Genomic DNA, 25,126 nt, shown 5'->3' on the forward strand with positions numbered 1-25,126 from the left:
TTTATGTCTTTGTCACATGACTATGTATGTTTGTTTGGTATATGTTTGTTGAGTATCCTTTGGTCTAGCGACTAGCTGAGCTAAGCTACTGAAATAGACTGACCCCGTTTGTGTCTTCAGTTGAAGTTGTGTGATGATTTGCCCTTGATGTGTTGGTCCCTATATTTTTAGAGAATTATGGAGGCAAACACCACTAGACCGGTTCGCGTGAATATGCTCGAAGGAGTTGGAGCCCGTGTAGTTCGCGGGCCGGACTGGAAATGGGGAAAGCAAGACGGAGGTGAGGGTCACGTTGGCACGGTAAGGAATTTTGAGTCAGCCGAGGAAGTTGTAGTCGTTTGGGACAACGGAACTGCCGCGAACTATCGATGTGCTGGAGCCTATGATTTGAGAACTTACGACAGTGCTCCAACAGGTAAGAATCCCCGACTTCCGCACTCTGAACTGACCTTGTAGTCGTCTTTGACGTTGTAGTACTAGTTTTGTTTACGTCGGAACCGACGTTCTGCCTGGGACGTCTGACTTAGTCCGGATAGGACCATCATTTAGCTCACAGGTACGCCAAACCGTCCCTTTAAAGGTGAAATCCCGCCACAGCAATTGTACGCCTTTCATGAAAGCCTTATGCAGTTTAGATCGATAACGTCACAGTATAAAGTAATTGTACATAACAGACGGCAATGAACAAAAGTTCCCAAGGTCAAAACGACCTCTTTGAATGACATTACTTTGCATTTAAACTACTGCCGTATAATCAACTTATGGTCACAGGCATAAACAAGGGAAAACTTGCCACTGTCTATGTCACAAGTAACCTCACAACTTTCATTTAATTATTTACACTTGCACAGTGATGCTTGTTTCTATTAAATTGTGAGATAATCATAAAATACACAATGAGAGAGTAAATACATGGAGAGGCCTCAAAATTTTACTCCATTTTATCTGTGAAGTGACAGTCTATGGTATGCCACAACTCAGGTCATGGCTTTACAATTGCTTACTACAATAAGTGAGTTTCAAAACAAACAAAAATTATTTGATATCTAAAGGGTGGTCATCAGAGGTTACTTAAGGTCACTCTGTGGTTTGCAAGTAGGGGTTCTTCATTGAAGAAGTAGGAATGCCCAGAGTCAGTAGCTGGTACAGGAATTACTTTGTTTGGATATAAAGGAGTGCCATCTCATAATGTCACCTTTGTAAATTACTTACAATGAAACCATGTCATCAAATTGTGATGCAAGTTCAGTACGTTTTCACTGTATTACATCACAGGGAATAACATTTGTGATAAAAATCACTGTTGTTACGCCAGCAATAATAGCCGTTCCAAAGGGCACTCACTAAGGATGCCTATACCCTGTTTATGTAATTTGTTGGCCTTTCCATAGCAGCTGTATATTTAATTATATCTGTTCAGGTGAAGGTACATGTACAAAGATTACATTCATACGATTGTGACTGACTCTGGCAAACTTTGCTCTATTGTTGTAAAGATACCCAAGATATATCGAAAAGTTTGATCAAAAATAAGCAAATCATATAGCTCAGTTTTAATATTTCAGGATACAAACTTCAGTACTGTGCTATTGCTAATGGCCAAACCTTGGACATGAAAATACATCTTGTCATGACTCATTTTCAGCTAAATTCTGTTTTCAATATGTGAATGAAGGATATGAAGAGTAGACTAAATGTGTACTTTCATTCAATACGTGCATAAGGTCATAGTTATGGCTGCATTGCTGGTTTTTCATTTGAACATTCAGAGTTAGTGTCTTTCCAAGTTATGGTTTATCATTTTTTCTATCATTAGACGGTTTTAAGAAACGTTTATTACAGTTGTCGTTTAGTGTTTTCAATGTAAGTACCCAATGAAGAAACACGTCTTTCCTGATTATCAAGTGCTATTCTTCAAATAATAAAGTGATGAAGAAAATGAAGGGAGTGTTATATATAGACTATACTACAGCAAACTTACCAACTTAAAAGGCTCTGTTCTACCCGAGCATGAAAAATATCCAAATTGATAATTTTTAATGTGAATAAACCATGTACTATACATTGGTAATTAAGTAGTGATGAACTAATTTTTTCTTTTTTTTTGCAGGTGTTAAACATGATGGCACCATGTGTGATACATGTCGTATGCAACCAATCTTTGGCATACGTTGGAAATGTGCAGAATGCCCAAACTATGATTTATGTTCAGCCTGTTACCATGGTGATAAACACCATTTGCGTCATCGATTCTATAGGATCAACGTGCCTGGAGGTGATAGGTAAGGCATCTCTGAATTCAATGATCTCTATAGGGTAAAGTACAAAACGCTTGAAAAGTATGTGCAAAGTGTGATATTTTCAAAGTAAGTTTTTGGAATTGAAGCCATCTAAGTGTCTATCAATGGTTCCTTTAATGGCCATCTAAATGAATATCATGTATGTACATTTGAGTATGATAAAGAAGATTCTCGTTGAAGTATAATAATTGTTAACATTTCATTTTCCTGTGTATTGAAATACAGTATTTCTGATGCCTGCAACTTTATTTGAGTCTTCAATTTGACTCAAGGATATTAGAAATTCCATTTGCTGTTGTAGAGCATAGTCTGTGACATACATATATTTTGGCAATAGAATCAGATTTAGTGAAGGTTGTGCTTTGTCATCAAATTGCATCTTACAGCTTTTTCCAACTTAGGTTTCTCCTTGAACGTAATGCATTTTGAATTTTGAAAAAATGAATTTGTAAATAAATTAATTAAGTAAACAAATTAGAACATGAATGAAAATATTGTCAGTAGAATTTGTTTTCTGACCCTTAGTACGTCACTAACATTTTATGCATTGATTACAGAGTACCATTGGAACCTAGAAGAAAAAGCAAAAAGATTACGGCACGCGGTATCTTTCCCGGTGCTCGTGTTGTGCGAGGCGTTGACTGGCAGTGGGAAGATCAAGATGGCGGAAATGGTCGCCGTGGAAAAATTACAGAAATACAAGACTGGAGTGCAGCAAGTCCAAGAAGTGCAGCTTATGTCATCTGGGATAATTGCGCCAAGAATTTGTACAGGGTTGGCTTTGAAGGAATGGTCAGTAATACAGTTTGAAAAAAAAATTTGTGATACATTATACAATTTTTCATTCATTCCTCATATTATAAGAAATCCAAATTGTGTATGGTCTTTTTGTTTAAATCTACTGTTAGTTTTGCAAGATGCATTTGTTTTGACATGTTTTGTAAAGAGTTACAGCAATGCTAGATGTCTCTGTTTTTTAATTTCAGTCTGATTTGAAAGTTGTCAATGACGCCAAAGGGGGAACGTTTTACAGAGATCATCTGCCGGTACTAGGTGAGTTACTGAAACCATGGTTGGACTTAGTGCTGATAAAAACAGCACTACATGTACAATCGACCCCTCTACCAATATGGTTTGGCCCAACTCCATTGTTTCATGTGGCAAAGTTTGGCCTCTACACAGAGAAACAGTGGTGTAAGGGTGAAAAGCATGTTGTTGTGCATGAATTGTCCATCATTACTTTCAAAAATTCTGAACTCTGTGACTATGCTGCCATATCAGGTCTGTTTTACACATCACTCTTATATGGTAGACAAAATAAAGCTATTCACAATGCTTTAACCTTTAACCACTGAATTTTGATACAAAAACTAAGGTTGTTGTGGCAGAGTTATACCTCTACAACTTGTAATAGATTGGCTGGGGGTGGGGGCACTAAAGGATTAAGAGCCAGAGGAGTAATATTTTGAGTTTTCTCCGGATCAAAGCTTACAGGGAAAGTAACTGTAACCCCATTGCTCATAGATTTTCTAAGTTCATGAACACAATAGTCATGATGTATTATGTTTGTTATAGGATTCAATCAAAATAATACTCACTATCAGAAAGTAAAACTCACAGACTGAACTTGGGTATAAACTCACAGACTAAACTTTGGTATAGTCGGATGGTAACAAAGAAAACATCTGTCCAGTGAAATTACTGGGAATTTCAGTGGAGTCAAAATCTGTAGGAATGTAGTCCTGATACATGTTAACTGGTTTCTCTTGGGTGAGGAGATGTTAGGGTTTTACTTCAGTGAACTGTTGATACTGTCTGGAGATGAATACCTATGTATTACAAGTGGTCAAAATGCAATTCACGTTTTAAAAGATTCTGAATGTATTGATCTAAATACTGTATCTTTTAGCATTATTTTTGTGATTTTACTTTCAAAGTAAAACAAGTTCATGAGAATGCACTAATTGAAGGGTGTTTATACAGGTAGAATAAACTGTCCACTGGAACTACATGTGCAATTTTGAGCAATATAAATAATAAATGTTTTGCCCAAATGTAAAATGGCGCCCTCATGCAAATAAAGCAAAAACACAGTACGCAGTGCATATATGCATTGGAATCTTCACAGAAACAACAAAGAGTCCAATAAAATGCATAGTACTGAATGTTTTCCACTGGGACATCATATGCTTTGTTTTCTTTTTAATATTACCGGTTTTTAGAAATGGCGGTAAATCAAAATAATGGTTAAAATTTAAATTTACTTGTCCAATCTTTCAGTGGTAAAAGACTATAGAATTTAAAGAAAACCAGAGAAAATAGAAAGCCTTTTTCAGGTCGACAAATTTCAAAGAATTACAGCTACAGGGGCTTTAACAAAAATATAAAACAAGAAACTTGGTTCATTCACAGTAATACTGACAAATTTCAGAAGCTGCAGCAGTGGTTAAGTATCTTGTTAAGAGTAGTTGACCAGTGGCTTTATTAGCTCCGCTGTCAGCGACGCGGAGCTTATCAAATAGGTTGATTTTCCGTCGTCGTCCGTCGTCGTCCGTCGTCCGTCGTCCGTCGTCGTCGTCGTCGTCCGTCAACAATTGCCTTCTCCTCTGAAACTGCAAGTCCAATTGCTTTGAAATTTTATGTGCAGTTCACTTGGGGTGACCACACTTAAGTTTGTTCAAATCGTGGTGAAATTTACATATTTGTATTTTTGGGGCAATTTTTGGTGTTTTGGTAAAAAAATCTTCTTCTCTGAAACCGCTTGTCCGATTGCTTTGAAATTTAATATGCAGTTTACTTAGGGTGACTTCAGTCAGATTTTTTCAAATCGTGTGAAATTTGCATATTTGTATTTTTAAGGCAATTTTTGTCATTTTTGGTAAAAAAAATCTTTAAAAATCTTCTTCTTCAAAACTACCAGTCAGATAGCTTTGATATTTGGTACATATGTCCCTAGGGATGATCTATTTCAGATTTGTTCAAATTGTGCAGAAATATGCAAATTTGCATTTTTAAGGCAATTTTTGCCATTTTTGGTCAAAAAATGTATTTCTCAAAAAGTACTGGTCTAATAGTTTTGAAATTTGGTATACACGTTTCTATAGATGAACTAAGTAATATATTGAATTTTTGATGAAATCTGCAATTTTGTATTTTTGGGGCAATTTTTGCCATTTTTGGTCAAAAAATGTGTATTTCCAAAACTATTTATCTGATAGCTTTGAAATTTGGTATACAGGTTCCTACAGATAAACTACATGATATTTATTGAAATTGTGATGAAATCTGCAATTTTGTATTTTTGGGGCAATTTTTGCCATTTTTGGTCAAAAAATGTGTTTCTCAAAAATTACTGGTCTGATAGCTTTGAAATTTGGTATACAGGTTTCTACAGATGAGTTCAGTAATATATAATGAATTTCTGATGAAATCTGTAATTTTGTATTTCGGGGGCAATTTTTGCTATTTTTTGGTCAAAACGTGTATTTCCAAAACTACTCATCCGATAGCTTTGAAATTTGGTATACAGGTTTCTATAGATGATCCGAAATGATATTTATTAAAAAATAAAGATGAAATCTGCAATTTTGAATTTTTGGGGCAATTTTTCCCATTTTTGGTCAAAAAATGTGTTTCTCAAAAAAGTACTGGTCTAACAGCTTTGAAATTTGGTATACAGGTTTCCATAGATGAAGTTATGAACTAAATTTGATCTCTTGAAATTATGATGAAATCTGGAATTTCATTTTTTGGGGCAATTGTTGCCATTTTTGGTCAGAAAATTTTATTCTCAAAAAAACTACTCATTAGATAGCTTTGGTTGACATGTTCTTAGGGATGATCCGATGTGATATATTCAAAGTATGATGAAATCTTCAATTGGGTATTTTTGCAGCTTATTTTAGCCACTTTTTTCTGGCCTCTGCATTGAGCTTTCAAAGATTTCCACCTTCCTCATCAACATGTGTAAAAAATAGTTATTCTCTACATAAACACAGCGGAGCTATATCGGCCGCTAGGTCGCTTGTGTTTGAAGGTGTCATCATCATTTATAGTGCCGACCTGTGTTGACCAGACTCTTGGCCATTGATGTATTCAGCATCTTGATAGTGATACAGGGGTTTGGTCTGATAAGAATGATATCTCATCTCTGTCCTGGTTGGTGACAGTGTTTACTCATGATTGCATGTAAACCGTAACTGATGTGTACATTACTGAAATGAATGGATGTCCTGATAATTGGTTAATAAATGTCAAGACAGCTACCAGAAATGAGACTTGGTCTATAACCGGCTAGCTTTCATATCATGTCAGGATGAGTGATTTCTCTGAATATCATTTCACTGTGTTTCCACCAACTCATGGCTTCATTCTGAAGATTATCAGGCATTTTTCAAATCTGAAAATGATTTATTGTAAGTCTCCGTGCACCTGAAGGATACTTGTCCCAGTTTTCATCAGCGGCCCACACTTCCACAGCTAGGATTATGTTAATTTCTAGAACCGTCCTGTATGGGCACATTTCCTTAGTCTAGCCTTTTTAACACTTTCACTGCGTAATTAATTTTTATACGTGCATTCCTGTGCGTAGTTTTCTATGGGTATATGGCCTTATAAATATTGATTTACATGGATGTGCTATATCTCTGTAATTATTTGAGTATTCGGGACAATTTTTTTAGTGAGTATTGCAATATGACAGAGCATCATAAAAATGCACAAAAGGTCATGTGACCTGCCTTAAAGATCACGTGATCACGGCGGCCATATTGGATTTTACAAAAAAAAATCAAAAAATGTTGCATTTTTTGTTATTTCAATATATAAATGCATTTTTCTCAGCGTAACACTTTAAAAATTACCACTTACGTTTTATCAACTCTAATTCAGTAGGAGGAACACATACGCTAAAACATATTCCACGTAAATGAGATTAATATGCATATTTATTACAAGTTCATCTTCGAACAACAGGTATCATCTGACATTCAAAAGAGAGCTATGTTCTATATAAGCTTATATACTGGTAGCCAGTCCGATGTGATAGATTGATGTCGTACAACATCCACAGGATACCCCATCAACGTTTGGGATGTCAGTCACCGGTCCTTTGTCGCACTTTGTCACATGCTCAGATTGCCTACCTGCCTGTCAGTGTCTTGCTTGCGATCTCTGTGTTTGCTCAACTGGTTTGGGAACATATTCAAGTTCTGTATTAGAGTTGTAATTTGAAATTTGACTTCCGCCATCTCGTCTAGTTCAGTTTCAAGACCAGTGACAATTCCACTATTAGTGTCTAGAAAAACATGCTCAAGGGCTTTGTAGGTGTTAAACTGTGCTCCCATCGCCATTTTTAAATACCCTCTGAGAGAAAACAACAACCGATCACACGATCCTTACAAATCACGGCCGAGAAATGACCGAATATGGCGGCATTTGTTTACAAATTTGGCGCGCATGCTCATTTAGGTTTGACCTCTACCTCGTATACTACGCTAGGCTTGAGGAAATAGTCAACAAACATGATGTAAATCAAACAAAGCCAACGTATATCGAACGCATATAAACGCGTACGTTCTTGGCGCGTTTACGCGCCTCCCGCAGTCTGGCCGTTGGCGCAGAATGCGCCCTCCCGCGGTGAAAGTGTTAAGGTAGTATACACCTCAAACATGAAAGACTTAAAGTTTTGCTCAAACTTTCCTCAGGCAAACTTTAAACCATTTTCTTTCAAAATCAGGAATAATAATAGGGGGTCACAGTGCAAATTTTGGTACTGGAGAAACAAAGTTCCCAATATTTACTCATAGTTGAAATTCAAAAAAGCTGCCATCACTGTATTATCTCTGTTGGGAAAAATAAAATTCCTGATTTTCACAAAACTTTATATATTCCATAAGCTGCAAAACGAATCCCTGCAAGTGGTTAGCCGAAGAAATATTGTAAAAGTTTGAGAGGCTGAATGTCTGTTCCTGAAGTGTATTCTAACTTAAGTCTTTTGTTCGTGAAACACTGTGATTTTATCACATTGGTTCACTTTCCTCTTCCTACCATAGACAATGGCTAGGTAATCTAAGTATCAGGGAACTATTTGTACATTTCAAAGATATTTGGTACATAGTTACTGTGACATAATGAGTATAAAATTTGACTTGTTTGATTAACCCTGACTTCTGTTTTGTCTTACACACAAAGTGCTTACAATAAAGTGGCAAAGATCAACTTTGTCTTTGCTAACAAAGAGCACTGATCAGGTCACTCCAAATTTCAAATGTGGAGAGTATAATCCAAAGTTATACACTGAATGTTTGCATATTGGAGCCTATGTTCCAAAAAATGTACCTTGACCTGTTCATCCCCAACTCCCCATAAACAGGTCTATACTCACCATTGATAACAATGGGCTTGGGCCAAACCATGGTGGTGAAAGGGGTAAAAGCATACCTCTTAACTTAAAATTATATGTTATCCCTGTGCTTGTTGAAATCAACACTGGCTATACATTTGATTTTCTGAATGCAAATTTATTGTACTTGGGCCTCAGCCCAAGTACATTTGTTTTCATTCCGTGGGAAAAAACTCTGTAAGGTATAACCATTTCTGGCTGAGACCAGGGAGGGCAAAATGTCTTGGCTTCATCTTTCTGGCATAATAAATGGCGTAATGATGTTAACTGAATGGAAGTGCTGCTCTCGGCCAGTCTTGAATAAGTGAGATGTGAATATTAATGCTTCTCTATCTGAGTTTTTGCCACAAAATCTTCTGAATATAATCAAAATGTGCATCGAAATGCAACAATTAATGCACCCTCCGTTTCCTAGGCGATGGCACGACCCTTGCTACACCCACTGGACCAGCCAAAGTGGGAGGGGTAATTTCAGTTTGGTCGAACAAGAGGGCCCGAGACCAGAATTTAACATTTAAACTTGAAACATGTTTAATCGCTGACAAGATGTGGACTAGTGTTAATCCAAGTAAAAGGTGTGAAAAGGAAATGTTTTATATCCCGGACACAATGAAAAACATTACGACTGGAAACTGTACCCCCAGCTGAGAATAGTAATGCCCACAGCGATGGAGAACACTTATCCTTGAGCTGAGAAAAACCAGACCATCATTTCGAAATAGAGCTGCAGATTCGAGAAGCTCCTTCAAAATAGCTAGGTACACCCCTATAAAGGGGTGGTTTCGAGTTTTGAGGGCAAATTTCGCCTCCTTCATATAGAAATCGTACGTTTGTTTTTCCAGGAGAACACACCATTTGACACAAAATTTGCATGTAAAGGGGTCGCCAGTAAGCACGTGGTCAAATCTGGCATAAGAAACAATATAAAATATTGGGTATAGCCAGTCCAAAATAAACTGATTTGAACTTTTGTGTTTTGTAATTTATACCACTGCAGTAACATTACCTTTTTTTTGACAACATCACACAATGTAATACTTTTTGAAACTGAGTACTCCGACGTATTCTGTGTCTCCTTTGCTAAAAAATACGGTATGCCGATTACCATGTAAGGAGATGATGACGTCAAGACAGATTTGTAGTGCGTTGGTCCTGGATGGTGCACGAAGTTTTGTCAAGGTAGCTTGTGTATTTATTAGCTCCGCTGTCAGCGACGCAGAGCTTATCAAATAGGTTGATTTTCCGTCGTCGTCCGTCGTCGTCCGTCGTCGTCGTCGTCCGTCGTCCGTCGTCCGTCGTCGTCCGTCAACAATTGCCTTCTCCTCTGAAACCGCAAGTCTGATTGCTTTGAAATTTTATATGCAGTTCACTTGGGGTAACCTCACTTAAGTTTGTTCAAATCGTGGTGAAATTTGCATATTTGTATTTTTGGGGCATTTTTTGGTGTTTTTGGTAAAAAAATCTTCTTCTCTGAAACCGCTTGTCCGATTGCTTTGAAATTTGATACGCAGTTTACTTAGGGTGACTTCAGTCAGATTTGTCCAAATTGTGGTGAAATTTGCATATTTGTATTTTTAAGGCAATTTTTGTCATTTTTGGTAAAAAAATCTTTAAAAATCTTCTTCTTCAAAACTAACAGTCAGATAGCTTTGATATTTGGTACATATGTCCCTAGGGATGATTTATTTCAGATTTGTTCAAATTGTGCAGAAATATGCAAATTTGCATTTTTAAGGCAATTTTTGCCATTTTTGGTCAAAAATGTATTTCTCATAAAGTACTCAACTGATAGTTTTGAAATTTGGTGTACAGGTTTGTATTGATGAACTAAGTAATATATATTGAATTTCTGATGAGATCTGTGATTTTGTATTTTTTGGGCAAATTTTGCCATTTTTGGTCAAAAAATGTGTATTTCCAAAACTACTCATCTGATAGCTTTGAAATTTGGTATACAGGTTTCTACATATGAACTAAGTTATATATATTGAATTTCTGATGAGATCTCTAATTTTGTATTTTTGGGGCAATTTTTGCCATTTTTGGTCAAAAAATGTGTATTTCAAAAACTACTCATCTGATAGCTTTGAAATTTGGTATACAGGTTCCTACAGATCACCTTAATGATATTTATTGAAATTATGATGAAAATTGCAATTTTGTAATTTTGGGGCGATTTTTGCAATTTTTGGTCAAAAAATGTGTTTCTCAAAAAGTACTGGTCTGATAGCTTTGAAAATTGGTGTAAAGGTTTCTGCAGATGAGCTAAGTAATATATATTGAATTTCTGATTAAATCTGTAATTTTATATTTTTTGGGCAATATTTGCCATTTTTGGTCAAAAAATGTGTATTTCCAAAACTACTCATCCGACAGCTTTGAAATTTGGTATACAGGTTTCTGTAGATGAACTAAATTTTATTTATTGAAATTATGATGAAATCTGCAATTTTGTATTTTTGGGGCAATTTTTTCCATTTTTGGTCAAAAAATGTGTTTCTCAAAAAGTACTGGTCTAACAGCTTTGAAATTTGGTATACAGGTTTCTATAGATGAACTTAATTTGATCTTTTGAAATTATGATGAAATCTGCGATTTTTATTTTTGGGGCAATTGTTGCCATTTTTGGTCAGAAAATTTTATTCTCAAAAAACTACTCATCCGATAGCTTTGGTTGACATGTTCTTGGGGGATGATCTGATGTGATATATTCAAAGTATGATGAAATCTTCAGTTGTGTTTTTTGCAGCTTTTAGCCACTTTTTTCTGGCCACTGCATTGAGCTATCAAAGATTTCCACCTTCTTCATCAACATGTGTCAAAAATAGTTATTCTCTACATAAACACAGCGGAGCTATATCGGCCGCTAGGTCGCTTGTTTCCTAAATGGGAGAGATTAGGGTCGATCTAAACGAAGGCCGAAGAATGTTATGATACTCTAAGCGAGCTGAACTCTAACGTTCATGGAGGATGTCTAGAATGATCTCGTCTCATTAAGATTATTTGGCGGTCAGTATTGAATTTCAACTGCGTCACAAGTTTGCGAAATGAGTATTCCGTCGAACGGTCAACGAACGATATTTTAGAAATCTGGAGACATGGCACATCGCATTTTTATTTTAGTATTTTATATTTTACAAAAGATTTAAGAAGCAATGATTTTGTCGAAAATTCTGAAAAAAATATAGGAAGATTTGATCGCGAACACATTTTCACTTGGGGTCAACTAGCCCTGCGTACGATGCTGTGTGTTCCGCTACAGCTAATCGCCCCGCTCACCACAGCCCTGAAAAGACCCGTACGTAGGGTCGGTGACTTCGAATCCATTTTGGGACTTCACATAAAAAGCCAAATTACTGCCGAAATTCAGCGTTCTTGGGCCCAAGTCGTATCCCAGCCAACCTCAGCTACTCGATCGCTTCCAAAAATGACACTCCTTTATTCACTTCTCGTAAATAACCGTCGATGTCGGCAACTCTCTCGCTAGCCCTGGGCCCTGCGTACGATGCTGTGTGTTAACTGTAGCACATAGCATCGTACGCAGGGCTAGGGGTCAACATGGGGTCGCAGCCATGTTGCCTCAAATCTTATTTCTGTCTGCACTCAAAACTCAAAAATGTCGGATATGAACCTGAAAAATCGATGTAATTTTGTCAAACTTCGGCGAAATTTCAGCCTATAGACAAAATTTCATCTAGGTAAGGTAAATTTACTGAAATTTGATCGTGAAATAATCCTGAGCTTGAACGTGACAGCTCGCCTTCTCCGGGAAGTCAAGTATCCAGCTCAATGACCTTTGACCTCAAATACATATTTGTCCACAACTCAGTAACCACAAGTGCTACACCCTTCATATTTGGTATGATAGGACACCTTATGACACCATATATTGTACTCATTAATTATGTGCATATCTTATTTTGAGCGAGCCAATAGAGCTAGAGGTCTGATTTTTGGTATATAGGAATAACTTAGCAATACAATTATTATGACAAATGTGACGTGACCTCAATGACCTTTGACCTCAAATATATATATTTGTCCACAACTCAGTAACCACAAGTGCTACATCCTTCATATTTGGTATGATAAGACACCTTATGACGCCACATATTGTACCTCATTAATTATGCACATATCTAATTTCGAGCGAGCCAATAGAGCTAGAGGTCTGATTTTTGGTATACAGGAATAACTTAGCAATACAATTATTTTGACAAAATGTCACGTGACCTCAATGACCTTTGACCTCATATATATTTGTCCACAACTCAGTAACCACAACTGCTACACCCTTCATATTTGGTATGATTGGACACCTTATGACACCACATATTGTACCTCATTAATTATGTGCATATCTAATTCTGAGCAAGCCAATAGAGCTGGATGTCCGATTTTCGGTATATAGGGATAACTATAGGGTAGAAATCTAAATATGCCCATCTAAATATTAGACATCTACCATCGAGAACAAAAGAAATTTGCTGTAATTTGAATATTTAAGGAGTTTAAGCAATTTCCAGTATAAATAAAGAACCCCTGCCTCAAACTCCACAAAAGTTGCTAGACATATTTTGCCGTTGTCATGCCATTGCTTCGTTTAATAACCAGTTAATCCCTAATTGACAGGAGGAAATTCGAGACCATATTTGAATAGTAGTATATATTGTCCTCAAAATTACTCTATCACGGCCCAAGTACTCATTGCCTTCAGCAATACTGCCTTGTTTTCTGTGATTTCAGGTGAGCAGAGTTCTGGTGGTCGGTCTGGACCAGGTGGACTGGCAATTGGTGATCAAGTGAATGTAGACCTGGATCTTGAAATAGTTCAGTCTCTGCAACATGGTCATGGTGGTTGGACTGACGGCATGTATGAAGTATGTAACCAATTCAACTCATTTATACAAATATGTATATCTCAGCATATGTTTACTAAACATCTAAGGAGTATCCTTAGTTTTCAGCATCAGCTGGAAAAATCTAGACTCTGCATCAGTTTGGCAAAAGTAGCATTCATTAATGAAATTTTGAGTCACAATATAAAACAATAAATTCCACAAGAGACCCTTTCAGTGTGAACTGTCTTTTAGACCATGTCCTACTGTCACAGAATCTTCTCTATGATTCCTTTCTCACATGAAAATTTGAAGAATTTCCTCGTTTCCTAAATAAGACTCCAGATACAGATAAAGCATATCTCATTTAAGATACATGCATGCAGTTTTAAATACTCACCAACACAAAATCGAGAATGCAGAAAATATGTTGATTTTATTTTCTGTTTTGGAAAGCATACATGTATCCATTGACAGTAAATGAGTTTTATATGATATAATTGAAAGTCAAAACTTATCATCTAAAAGTAGCTTCTTCTTGAATGATACTATAAAGCATGTTATTTGTCTCTCTGATTACTCCATCTCACCTGTGGTGGTGCTATATAGTGCTGATCATGATTTTAGGTTTGTTACCAAGTACAGCAATGCACGCATGACATGTGTTGCTGCTGACAAAAAAATCAGACAACTTTGTCTTTGTTCATTGTGTTTATCACCGCAGTTTGTGGTCAATGTTATAATACAACAACAGTGACTGTTGTCCAAGAGAACCTTATTTTTTTACCTGCACGCGTAGCTTCCAAGAGTTGTCAAAATTTTTGGACAATTACTGAGGAATCAGAACTTGTCTGTTGCAGCACAGGGTTTACCCATTCTCCTTCTTCTACTGCCCTCTGTCTTCTTGAAAATTGTCTGCAAACTGTAACGCCTGTAAATTGAGGAGCCTTCTCCACAGTAGACACTCTAACTTTGGGTAAAACAAAAGTAAACTAATGGAACAATTGTATTCAACAACACTTTCAAACATTTTTCAAATCTTATGTGAGCATATCATTTTTTTTTTCAGAGTCTTGGAACAACAGGAACTGTTGTAGGAATTGATGAAGACCATGACATAGTGGTATCATATCCGAGTGGTAATAGGTAAGCACTGAAATGCCATGTCGTAAATAGCTTTGAAAAAAGTATCATCTTGTTTGTGTTAGTTTGCCTGGCTATGTCCAAAGTAAACTTGCATCTCGCACAAGGTCCATCCTATTTTATGGTATTGATATTGGTGGAATTTTGGCAGTAGCGTTTTGCACGCCACAGTGACAGCCTTGGAGAAGTGTAGCATAGTGGTTATACTTTTCTTGGAAACAAGATGTTTTGTTTTGAGATTCTTTCATTATATAGACGTTTGCTGGTGTGTAGCCGTTTGCAAGATTCAGCATTAGAAATTTGCAACAGTAACCACACCTTTTCATCTTCATCCCTGTTCGGTTTGATGATGGCTAAGTCTGGAATTCAGATAAACAGTTTTTACAAGTTTTGCTGTCATTCCCGTTTGTATTTTTAGATGGACGTTTAATCCGGCAGTGTTGACCAAAGTACGCACAAACAGCAGTTCATCGACCATGACCAGTGACAACTCATCAAGTACGACATTTCAAGTCGGTGACCTTGTACAAATCTGCAGTGATTTGGAAAGAATCAAAGTTCTTCAACGTGGACATGGAGAATGGGCGGAAGCTATGCTCCCTGTGAGTTTGACATTTCAAAATTTCAATCATTTCAAAATCTGAAGCATTTGAATTTTGCCAAGACCTTTGAATTGTGGTTATGCCACTTTTGCATTCCCTCAGCTATCATTTCACTATTAATGCCAAGTGTCAATACTTTCAGTGGAAGCAATCAGAATCAGGGACCATACCTGTTCTTTGGCCTCTCCATTGTATGTTTGAGATCAATTTCATATCTTGTTTTGATGTTTATTCTGCAGACTTTGGGAAAGATAGGCAGAGTTCAGCAAATCTATCATGACAATGACTTGAAAGTTGAAGTCTGTGGAACGTCTTGGACATACAATCCAGCCGCTGTGTGACAAAAGTTGCGTCTGATGGAACAGCTCTCGGCAGCTCATCAGGTAAAATGTCTATGAAAGCTCAAATTATGTTCACCTGTAACTGTGGTGTAACCCTTGTGTACAGCGCCCCCACAGCTCAGAGTTAGCATAAACCAGTCCTTGTTGTTTGTGTATACTGTATGTTGCAGTCAATATCATGTCTAATATGGTATTGCTAATCAAATGTCTATCACAAATAATATTAAATCTGGAAAGATATCCAGTGCTAATGCAGCGAATGGTAAACAATTGCATCTTACAAGCATTGACCAATATCTAGCATTATATGATTGTTAAAATCATGGTGAATATCACAGCAACACAAATTTCGCTCTAGTTTGTTGAAAGTGATCATCAGCTTTTTCCACTCCCAAAATACTGTAGATGTTTATGTGATAATGATCAAAATGGTCCTTATAATTGTTATAATTTCTTTGTTTTGTCAGAACGTCTGTCAGCTCTTTTGAAGAAATTGTTTGAAACTCATGTATCTGGTGACGTCAATGAAGAGTTAGTGAAAGCATCTGCCAATGGTGATGCAGCAAAGATTGAAGAGATTTTGAGCCGACCAGATGCAGATGTAAGTACTCTCCGCCATGCTCCAATCCATGCGCCTTATTGAGATTCAACCAGCTTATCACCTGTAGAGATCCATTTTCTCCAAATGTGGTGGTAAAAGGGTAAAGCCTTATAACTCTCTGTTTTCATTATCTCTATATGACCTTACAGCTTTTTGTTTTGTCCCCAAAGCATATTGAGATACATCAGCTTGTCGATCAGCCTGTACGTGTGTAGACTGTATTATTATTGTTGATGAATAAATTGTTATCCAGATAATAATTCAAATGTAAGCATTTCACTTTACGTGTATAGAAGCTGTGTTGACATCATTTGAAACACCTACTGTCTAGGGGAATACAAAGAAACTAGTTAATTTTAAAAACGTAACATAAATTCATCAAAAGTTACAGGTTCTAACCTTTTCAGACTCTGTAGAGTCAGCTGTATTAACTGAATTCTGTACAGCATTATCAGTATACTTTCTCTACATAGCAAACTCTTGATATTTTAATACTCCATACCATCAAAAATACCAGTCTGAGGATACAAAGTCACAAAGGGGTCATGAAACGAGCTCTTATTTCACTGCCATAGTTGTAAATGGTGTTCAATCTTACATCAGATGTCATAATTCAAATCATGAAGCGGGTCTGGTTGCCATATCAAGGCAGGTGTTAGAATGATGTCTAACTCCTTGTTTGTAGAAATATTGAGTTTCGTTTTCTGTTCATTCTGCTGGCAAATAGAAAATTAAATATCTTTTTTCTGACACTTTTTCAGGTGAATGGAATATTTGCTGGCCATACGGCATTGCAAGCTGCAAGCCAGAATGGCCATATTGATGTTGTCAAGATATTAATCAGAAATAGTGTAGATTTAGAAATGGAGGTAAGATATGCCAGTAATCAGAGAATTAAAATAAGGAATACTTTGTGTTTGTGTTTGTCCATGTGCTAAATCTGAAGAAATTTGTAAAGTTTACGATGTAACTGTGGATGACTGTTGAATGGAAACGTGACAAAAAGGCTGCATGGAAACCATATTGGATTCTGAATTCAACAAGAATACGTACATCACCTTGTATGAAGATGTAAAGATTAGAATAATAAATAAATAGTTGATGAAATAGCATGTGGACTTTGCAACCATGCACATGACAAACGAAATTGTCATTGTTAATCGCAGGCATCAAAATTAAAATTCAGACTTTCCTGAAAACCATAAATTACTGAAACAGGTTGTCAATCCTTTGAACAATAATTATTTCAAATGAACATCTCTAAAACAGTGGGTGGGATATTATTCATGGACAGTGTTTCAACGGCGTAACATTGGCATATAGATAGTGAGAATTTGCATACAATAATCAAAACAGCAATACCAATAGGTTTAATCATCCATAGCCCTGAGAACCATTGCTTTGACTTACAAAGACATGCATTTGAACAAAGTTTATACACCCAACCTGATGAATGCTGTGCATAACACTCAACAGCAGAGATTGAAAAGCTATTGTAATTACATCTGCAATGTTCTTTTCTGCTATATTTTCATATTCATCATTACCGTTGTTTATTTACCTCTGTAAAATATAGAAATCCGATGGAAATATCAAAAACACCTGTTCTTTTCCACAAGCAATATTTTCACAAGCAATGATTTGTGTGTTTGGTTGAAATTTTTACAAAACAAGTTTTATACTTTCAGGACAAAGACGGTGACCGAGCTGTACATCATGCAGCGTTTGGTGATGAAGCTGGTGTCATAGAGCTGCTACACCGAGCAGGCTCTGATTTGAATGCACGTAATAAACGCCGTCAAACCGCTTTGCATATCGGTGTTAACAAGGGACATATCGGCGTAGTGAAGACACTAATTGATCTTGGATGCCATCCAAGTTTACAGGTATGGCTGTTAAATTGACCTATATCTTTTGGAGGAAATTGAAAGATATACACACACATATACACACAGAGTAAAAGACAGAATTTAAAGTAATGAAGGTATCCAGTGAATAGATAGTGATTGTTCCTTTTTTGGTTTATTATTTTGAAATCCACAATGGAACATGCTATCACTGCTAATGTAAGGGATACCTTAAACTGTCCTGTGAGCAAAGTGTTTGAGCAATGTCCAAGTTGTTCTGTAGAAACACTCCTAACTTATCCAAACAAACTCCACCAACTGATGAATGCTGTAAATGCGGCATGCATTGCCTGTTCATAGAACATAAACTTCCTCATTTGTATTCTCTAAGTAAGAGCCACATTGACTGTTTTGCTTTGACTGGACTGGGCCATTTCATGACCCTACATCATGGTATTTTGTAGTCGAAAATCACCAGTTTGCATCTAGACAAAGGGGAAAATACAAATCTTTGCTTGAAAATAATTTACCAGGTCAAGTAAATATAAATTTCTGTCCCAATCAACTGGAAGATTCATATTAAATACCAGGATGTAAGGTCAAGCAGGGTCATAGGAAATGGCCAATTGACTTGAATTTCTGAACCTCAGTGGTGGAGTATCCATTTGTGAACGTTAAAAATGACAGTTTACATTTCCCTTTGCTGTTTACCTATCTCAGTGGGCCTCTCCGGAGTAAATGTACACTTTGACTTCTGTGGTTTTCTATGGCCCTAAAGATGCTAAGCTATTGTAGTACAAACAGATACGTGTGGATAAATGTGTGCACAAGAATAAATAGAATTCTATCTGTGTTTCTGAACATGGTTTTGTTTTTATCATGGTCATTTTGTGTTTCTGTGTTGCTGCCTATAGTCTCAGGTGTTGAGCACCCCCATTGTTGGCAAGGTACAACAGGTGTACAAAGTAAGGTTCATACGCAGGAATAAATTGATAAATTTCTGGAATGCTCTAAATTGATTCTGGGAACTCTGGTGTGCTTGCAGGCACATTGCTCAAATCTCGGTCACCCTGAACCAATTTGATCCTCTCCATTTCAGGACTCTGAGGGCGATACACCATTGCATGACGCCATCAGCAAGAAGCGAGATGACATGTTGACACTTCTTCTGGAACACAATGCTGACATTTGTATTGCCAATAACAATGGTTTCAATGCTTTACACCATGCTGCATTGCGAGGTAACCCAAGGTATGGACAAATCTCTACAGTACTATGTGCTGTATTTGTACTATTGAGCATCACTATTCATAGGGAAATATTTTTCGCCAAGTGTTTATCAAAACCCCCTAATCTCATTAATTGCTGTATTTTCATTCAAGTATATTGGTGATTATTGGGAAAAGGAGTTTGATAAATACTGAATTGTAATTACTGGGAGAGAAGTCTTATAGATATTAAAGTCATATTATACACATGATATGTAAGAGCAACCTACCCAGCCCGACCCAAACAATTTTCATGTCATTTTGGTACAGCCAGGCATGAAGTCCATGGTTGGCTAGACCAATTTACATGATTTTGAATGTAAACTACGCTGTTAGTTATTATGCTAGAGATACAAGCTGACAGTTGGTCTGTGACCCTGTTACACCCATGAACATGCATATGGTTCAACCCTGACTGATGAGGAAATATTCAGGTAATTGGGTTGGACCAAAATGCAGTATTGAAAGGGTTAAACTGATGGTATCACCATCATCAACTTTAGGGATCAATGCAACATGGAGAACAGTCCTTAGTATGGTAGTACAAATCTTCACAATGCTTTGTCACACACATATCTCCTTGTAGATCATGGTGTGTGTTGATTCCTAGTTGCAGTTGAATAAATGTTGTATGAAGTTATTTTCTTTCAGCTTGGGTAATGTGTTACTTGATTTGTTTTCAGAAATTTAATGAAAGCACAACAAATATTTCAATACAGTCATTAACAGTTGTCAAGTCTACTTTTCAAATATTTCATGATGGCAGAACAATTGTTTTATATCGACACTCTGACCATTGTAAATTTCACTGTTTTAATTCTGTGGTCAAGTGTTATCCAAGTCTTCCTCTTCTGCCTTTCAACATCATTCAAATCAGAATCAGATTCAGTTTCTCGTACATAGTGCAATGGATAATTGCATTCAGTAAAACTTTTTCAGAATCAGATTGAGAATCTTTCAAACATCAGATCTTGTAAATCCAAAGTAATGTCTTCCAACAGACCTTTCTGCAAAGAGGTATATTAGAATGTCCTGAAGAAGCAAATATCTTTATAGGATCCATAATCCCTTGTCAACTCATCAACATCCTTCCTTGTCAGTATAAAACGGTATAGATGTAAATTTTTGTCATAGCAGTTATGCAATTTTAAGCCTGAATTCAAAGTTGGCATACTTTACTGTGGTGAAGTTTGCATTTCAAGAACAGTGAGAGTTTAAAGAGTGGATGGGCACATCTTCTGTCATAAGAAGTGCATACACTCAGTCTCAAGATGTACACATGTAAGTCTTGTGTGTGAATAGTCTTCACTGTTGTACATGTAAAATGGACAAGTTGAATTGCTAATGATGTCATCACTGAATCCTGTACATCAATGACACACTCCAAGACACCCCGACTGTGTCCATGGAAATGAGGTAAGTGTATATCTTTTATCAATGATGAAGTTTATTTTTGGCAGTTGCTGACTCTGAGGGCAGCATTAATAGATCTGATTGGTGGACTTTTTGATGAGTAGCTATTGCAGCAAATTTATGAACAATACCAGTGAGGGCAGCATTCATAGATCACGGTGACTTGAACTTTGTGACAAAGATTGGAGCAGAGATTCTCAATCTCAGTGCAGGTCGTGAGTGTAAGTGCCATGCAATTTGGTCATGTGAGGGCGCTGTGTAATGGTCATGAGGGCAGGTGCCGTGACATCCAGCATAACCTTCAAAGATGTGATTTAATGCCGTATATAATGAAGTGAATGTACCAGATGACCTGGCTCTCCTTGTAGAGTGATTCATAGCTCTATAAATCCGGAACAGGTTACATGAATTTGACAGAAATGGCAGTATTAACAGCTCTACTTAGGGTTTGGTTGACTAGACAAAAAATTTCCTAGGGATTCATGGAGGTGTATTGGTAGAGTTACTCATCAATGAAAACACAAAAGTGGATGTAGTTCAACAGTTTTTGTTCAGTTTTCATCTTGGGTCTTGCAGAGATATTTATCAAAAAAGTCTGTGTTTTTCATTGATCCTTTTATTGTCAAGGAATTTAAAAACATATTATGTTCATGGTCCAAAGTGTTACAAGACGCCATCAGGGACTGTGCTTTTTCTGATAGAACTCATCATTAGTTCATCAAACTTTACACGGGGAACATTAAACAGATGTATGACAGTCTTGTCTGTCAATTGAAACTTAAAACTTTGATGACTATACCAGTTTGAATGTACATGCCATGATGCGCCACCGTGTGTGTTTGCTTGTACACATGTACATGTGTTTGTACCTTTGTTGACGTGTGGAGGGGTTTTTTTTCAGAGGTATAGCAGTATGTGCAGTGGGATTGAAATGTACTTCTTGTAGAAAGTAATAGGAAGTGACAACCTGATCACGAAAATAGAACAGGAAAAGCAGGGCTGTGTGTAAAAAATAAATATGTTTGAGAAGTTCAATTATGTGTGTTGTTCATGGACGTCTGTGCCTGTTATGAATAATAGTAAGTTAACGTGAAGTTTTTTGGGATATGTCTATGTTACATTTCTATATGAATGTGTGTGGAAGTACATGTGCAAACCTGTAGAAGAATATATCTGCTGAAGACATTGTTTTTTTGCTGTATTTAAGTTGTCTATCATTCAAATCAGTTACAGTACAGGATTTGTGAAGGTGTATCTTTCTGAGTCAGTAATACCACATTTAGCTCTGTTGATAACATGAGAACTAAATAGGTCAATTTATTTGTCAAATGACACTCACTATATTCATTTCCAAATAATCATCATTTCACTGAAATATGAATTCCAGAGGATATGGGAACTGTAACAGTAAATGGTGACTAAAATATGGCTGACTGCCAACCTTGTAATTTTTAAAGTAATTGCTTTAAAGCTGCCATGTAGGAAATATTACAAAAGTGTTTAGGACTTTTATTTACAGAATATCTTACCTGAAAACCATCTATCCTAATAAGTGATATAATTTTTCTTGTTGTTCTGGCAATGCTAATATTGTTCAGAAACTAACCAATTATATGATTTCAGTCTTTGAAAGAGTCATAGTATCTGAAGTGGAAAAGGTACTTAGACACAAGAGTTTTAATGTATTCCAAATTTACAGAGTATTGTAACTTTTATCACTTGAGTTGAATTTTTGTAAAATTAGAACAATATGCCATGGAAATTTAAACCATCCATGCTTCTTGCATGTGAAAAAACATACCTGTATACTTTTGGTTGTATAGTTTCGTTGTGGTTGTAACATACACATTGTTTGTTAAACCTACATGATACCATATACCCATATCATCCAAATAACACATGATACACAATTATCTGCTGTTTTGAAAAGTCATAGCTTGGCTATTGAAATTAAAAACAGGAAGTGAATTTTTTTACCCTCCCCCATGGTATGACTAAGCTGAAGTCAGTGATCTGGGTTGGTATTTTGATATTTTGAAATGACAAATACAACCAGCAATAGGCGGTGTTTGTTGTCAGATCTCTGTTATTTGTCCTTGTCAGGAAATTGTGTGCAAATGAATCAGAGTTGTATCATCAGAAATATGTGAACGGGTAGACAACAGTCTGTCATGACATAGAAAAGTATAATTATGACATACCTTGAAGCGATATCAAGGCGGACAGGAAATGATGGTATTTGTCAAATATGTCTGACATAGCTGGTGGCTACCGGTAACTTGCAAAGTTACGGTACCGTAATCATAGAATGACGCATACACTTAATATTTTTGTTTTTGAATGAAGGGTTTTTATTTCACCACCAAAAAAAAAAATGGAAAAGAGCAATGCTCTTACTGATATTGATACAATATATGAAAGTGATAGTTGATGGAAAGATGAAACAGAGGATAATGTATGCAGTTTCAACAGTTTGAAATTTAAAATTATTCTACGTATGGAGTTTCTATCTCTTATTCAGATGAGATCTTTGAACCAAGACTGGTTGCCGAGATTATAAACAAGTCCAGTGTTCATTGGTAGTGGTTTCAATACCATCTGAAATTGAATGTATGTTATGAAAATACATAAGGTGACTGCAGCTCCGGTCTCAGCATTGAGCATGCGAGTGCTGTGACACTTCAGAAAGATTTCAACTTTGATTGTATTCTGATTCAAAGTCTGCCAGTCTCACGGCCAAAACATGAGATAATATGTCAGTAAATGCTAGAAATGTGTAAATTATAGCTATGACTCAAAATAAGGAGAAAAAGTAAGGGCTTACTCTCTTCTTCAGAATAGATCTTGTCATGCACATCCATTCCATGCATTCCACAGTATCTCCGTTTGCATTTTTCCGTCTCCCAGGCCAAGTATCTCTGTTGATCTTCTTCCAAATCATTGTCCCTATATATCTGTGTGTGTTCGTTTATGTACCTGTTTTTATATCCTCTTGTCACTCTTCATCCCTTGTCTGTCTGTCTGTCTATCTGTCTCTATCTGCCTGTATGTCTTTCAGTCTGTGTACGTCAGTCTGAGTGTCTGTCTGTCATTCTGTCCATACCTGTGTCAGCCTGTCTGTTTCTGTCAGTCTTTCTGTCTGTCTGTCTCTGTGTCACTCCATTTCTATTTGTATTTGTCAGTCTGTCTGTCAAGGTGTCTTTATCTGAGTGCGTTTTTGCCTACTGTGTTTCTAGAATCAGACAGTGAGATCTGATTAGCTCTACTGCATATGGCGTGATGTCTTGACCCAGTTGATGCATTTAATACTATGCAACAGCTGGTTGAAGGGGACCAAATCCATTCTACGTATGATTTGGTTCCGATATACCAGCTTTAGCACAGCATCTCACTTTCCATGCGCACGGGTCTCCTTTCTCGGCAGTCACAGACCTTCCATGCTCCTTCTGATTTCCAGGAGTCATTTTCTGAAGTTTCTGGAAAACACGAAATGAGATTGCCTTTGTAAGTTATTCATAAGTCTTCTGTATTTTGTTGTTCATTACCCTCTGTCAATCTGAAAATGAAATTTTTACCGTTCTTTGTGAGTTATAATAACTAGATTTTCTATCACATGCATTTAAGCTAACTATAGGCATCTTATAAGAGAGTTGTGATATTTCATACCATAATATTCTGTTGCTGAGAGATTTGAGCAAACAGTTCAGTAATTTTCTACTGTGTTTGAATTCACAACCTACGGAGTTACAAGAATAAACACTTTGTGAACAAACTCATCAGAATTATAACTATTGCTATTAAATGTTACGGTTAGCTATAGTTGAATATAAATGTTGTCTTTCAGGATAATTTTCTTTATGTTTCTAGATTCATTTAAGTTCTTCATAACCACTTTTAATGGCATTGAAAACATTGGTTTATTGTCTGTTCAAACTGTCAACTCATTATAGGAATTCAACAAATCAAAAAGTATTCAATTTCAACTCTTACTAAAGACTGAAACTGTGCTGGATCTGTCAATTTTCTTTTCATCAAATGAGAAGTAGAGTTAGAACAGTTGCCGGAATTAAAGATATCATGCAATGGAGCCAAGCTGGATTATGTAACTGGAATACTGAGAAACAAATGAAAGATATATATTTGGAGCAAATGGAAAATACAGGATAAACTATGCAACTGAGATAGAACACAGGTTTAATATTTTTCACAACAAAAAGACAATAACATATGACAGACATATTCATATGTTATTATGATATTCGAAGTTCATTCTAAAAATATATAGGCTTTCTAAAATTGGATATGAAGCACTCTTAAAATCAAGAAATTGATCTCAAATAGGGGCAGATTTATAAACAAACCAGCTTGAC

General features: G+C 36.5%; 1 protein-coding gene across 1 annotated transcript in view; it reads left to right on the forward strand.

The window, feature by feature from the left end:
• Positions 1–38: 38 nt before the first annotated feature.
• LOC139133963 (E3 ubiquitin-protein ligase MIB1-like) overlaps positions 39–25,126 on the forward strand; it is a 144,212-nt gene continuing 119,124 nt past the window's right edge. The window contains 13 exon segments of the mRNA XM_070700787.1: positions 39–415; positions 2,111–2,282; positions 2,858–3,092; positions 3,287–3,353; positions 13,450–13,583; positions 14,611–14,687; positions 15,103–15,286; positions 15,526–15,621; positions 15,624–15,669; positions 16,095–16,228; positions 16,990–17,097; positions 17,917–18,114; positions 19,175–19,326. Of these exon segments, the coding sequence (XP_070556888.1) occupies positions 178–415; positions 2,111–2,282; positions 2,858–3,092; positions 3,287–3,353; positions 13,450–13,583; positions 14,611–14,687; positions 15,103–15,286; positions 15,526–15,621; positions 15,624–15,669; positions 16,095–16,228; positions 16,990–17,097; positions 17,917–18,114; positions 19,175–19,326 (1,841 nt within the window). The 5' untranslated portion in view covers positions 39–177.

Source organism: Ptychodera flava, chromosome 5 (genome assembly GCF_041260155.1).
Source record: "Ptychodera flava strain L36383 chromosome 5, AS_Pfla_20210202, whole genome shotgun sequence".
Classification (NCBI taxonomy): domain Eukaryota; kingdom Metazoa; phylum Hemichordata; class Enteropneusta; family Ptychoderidae; genus Ptychodera; species Ptychodera flava.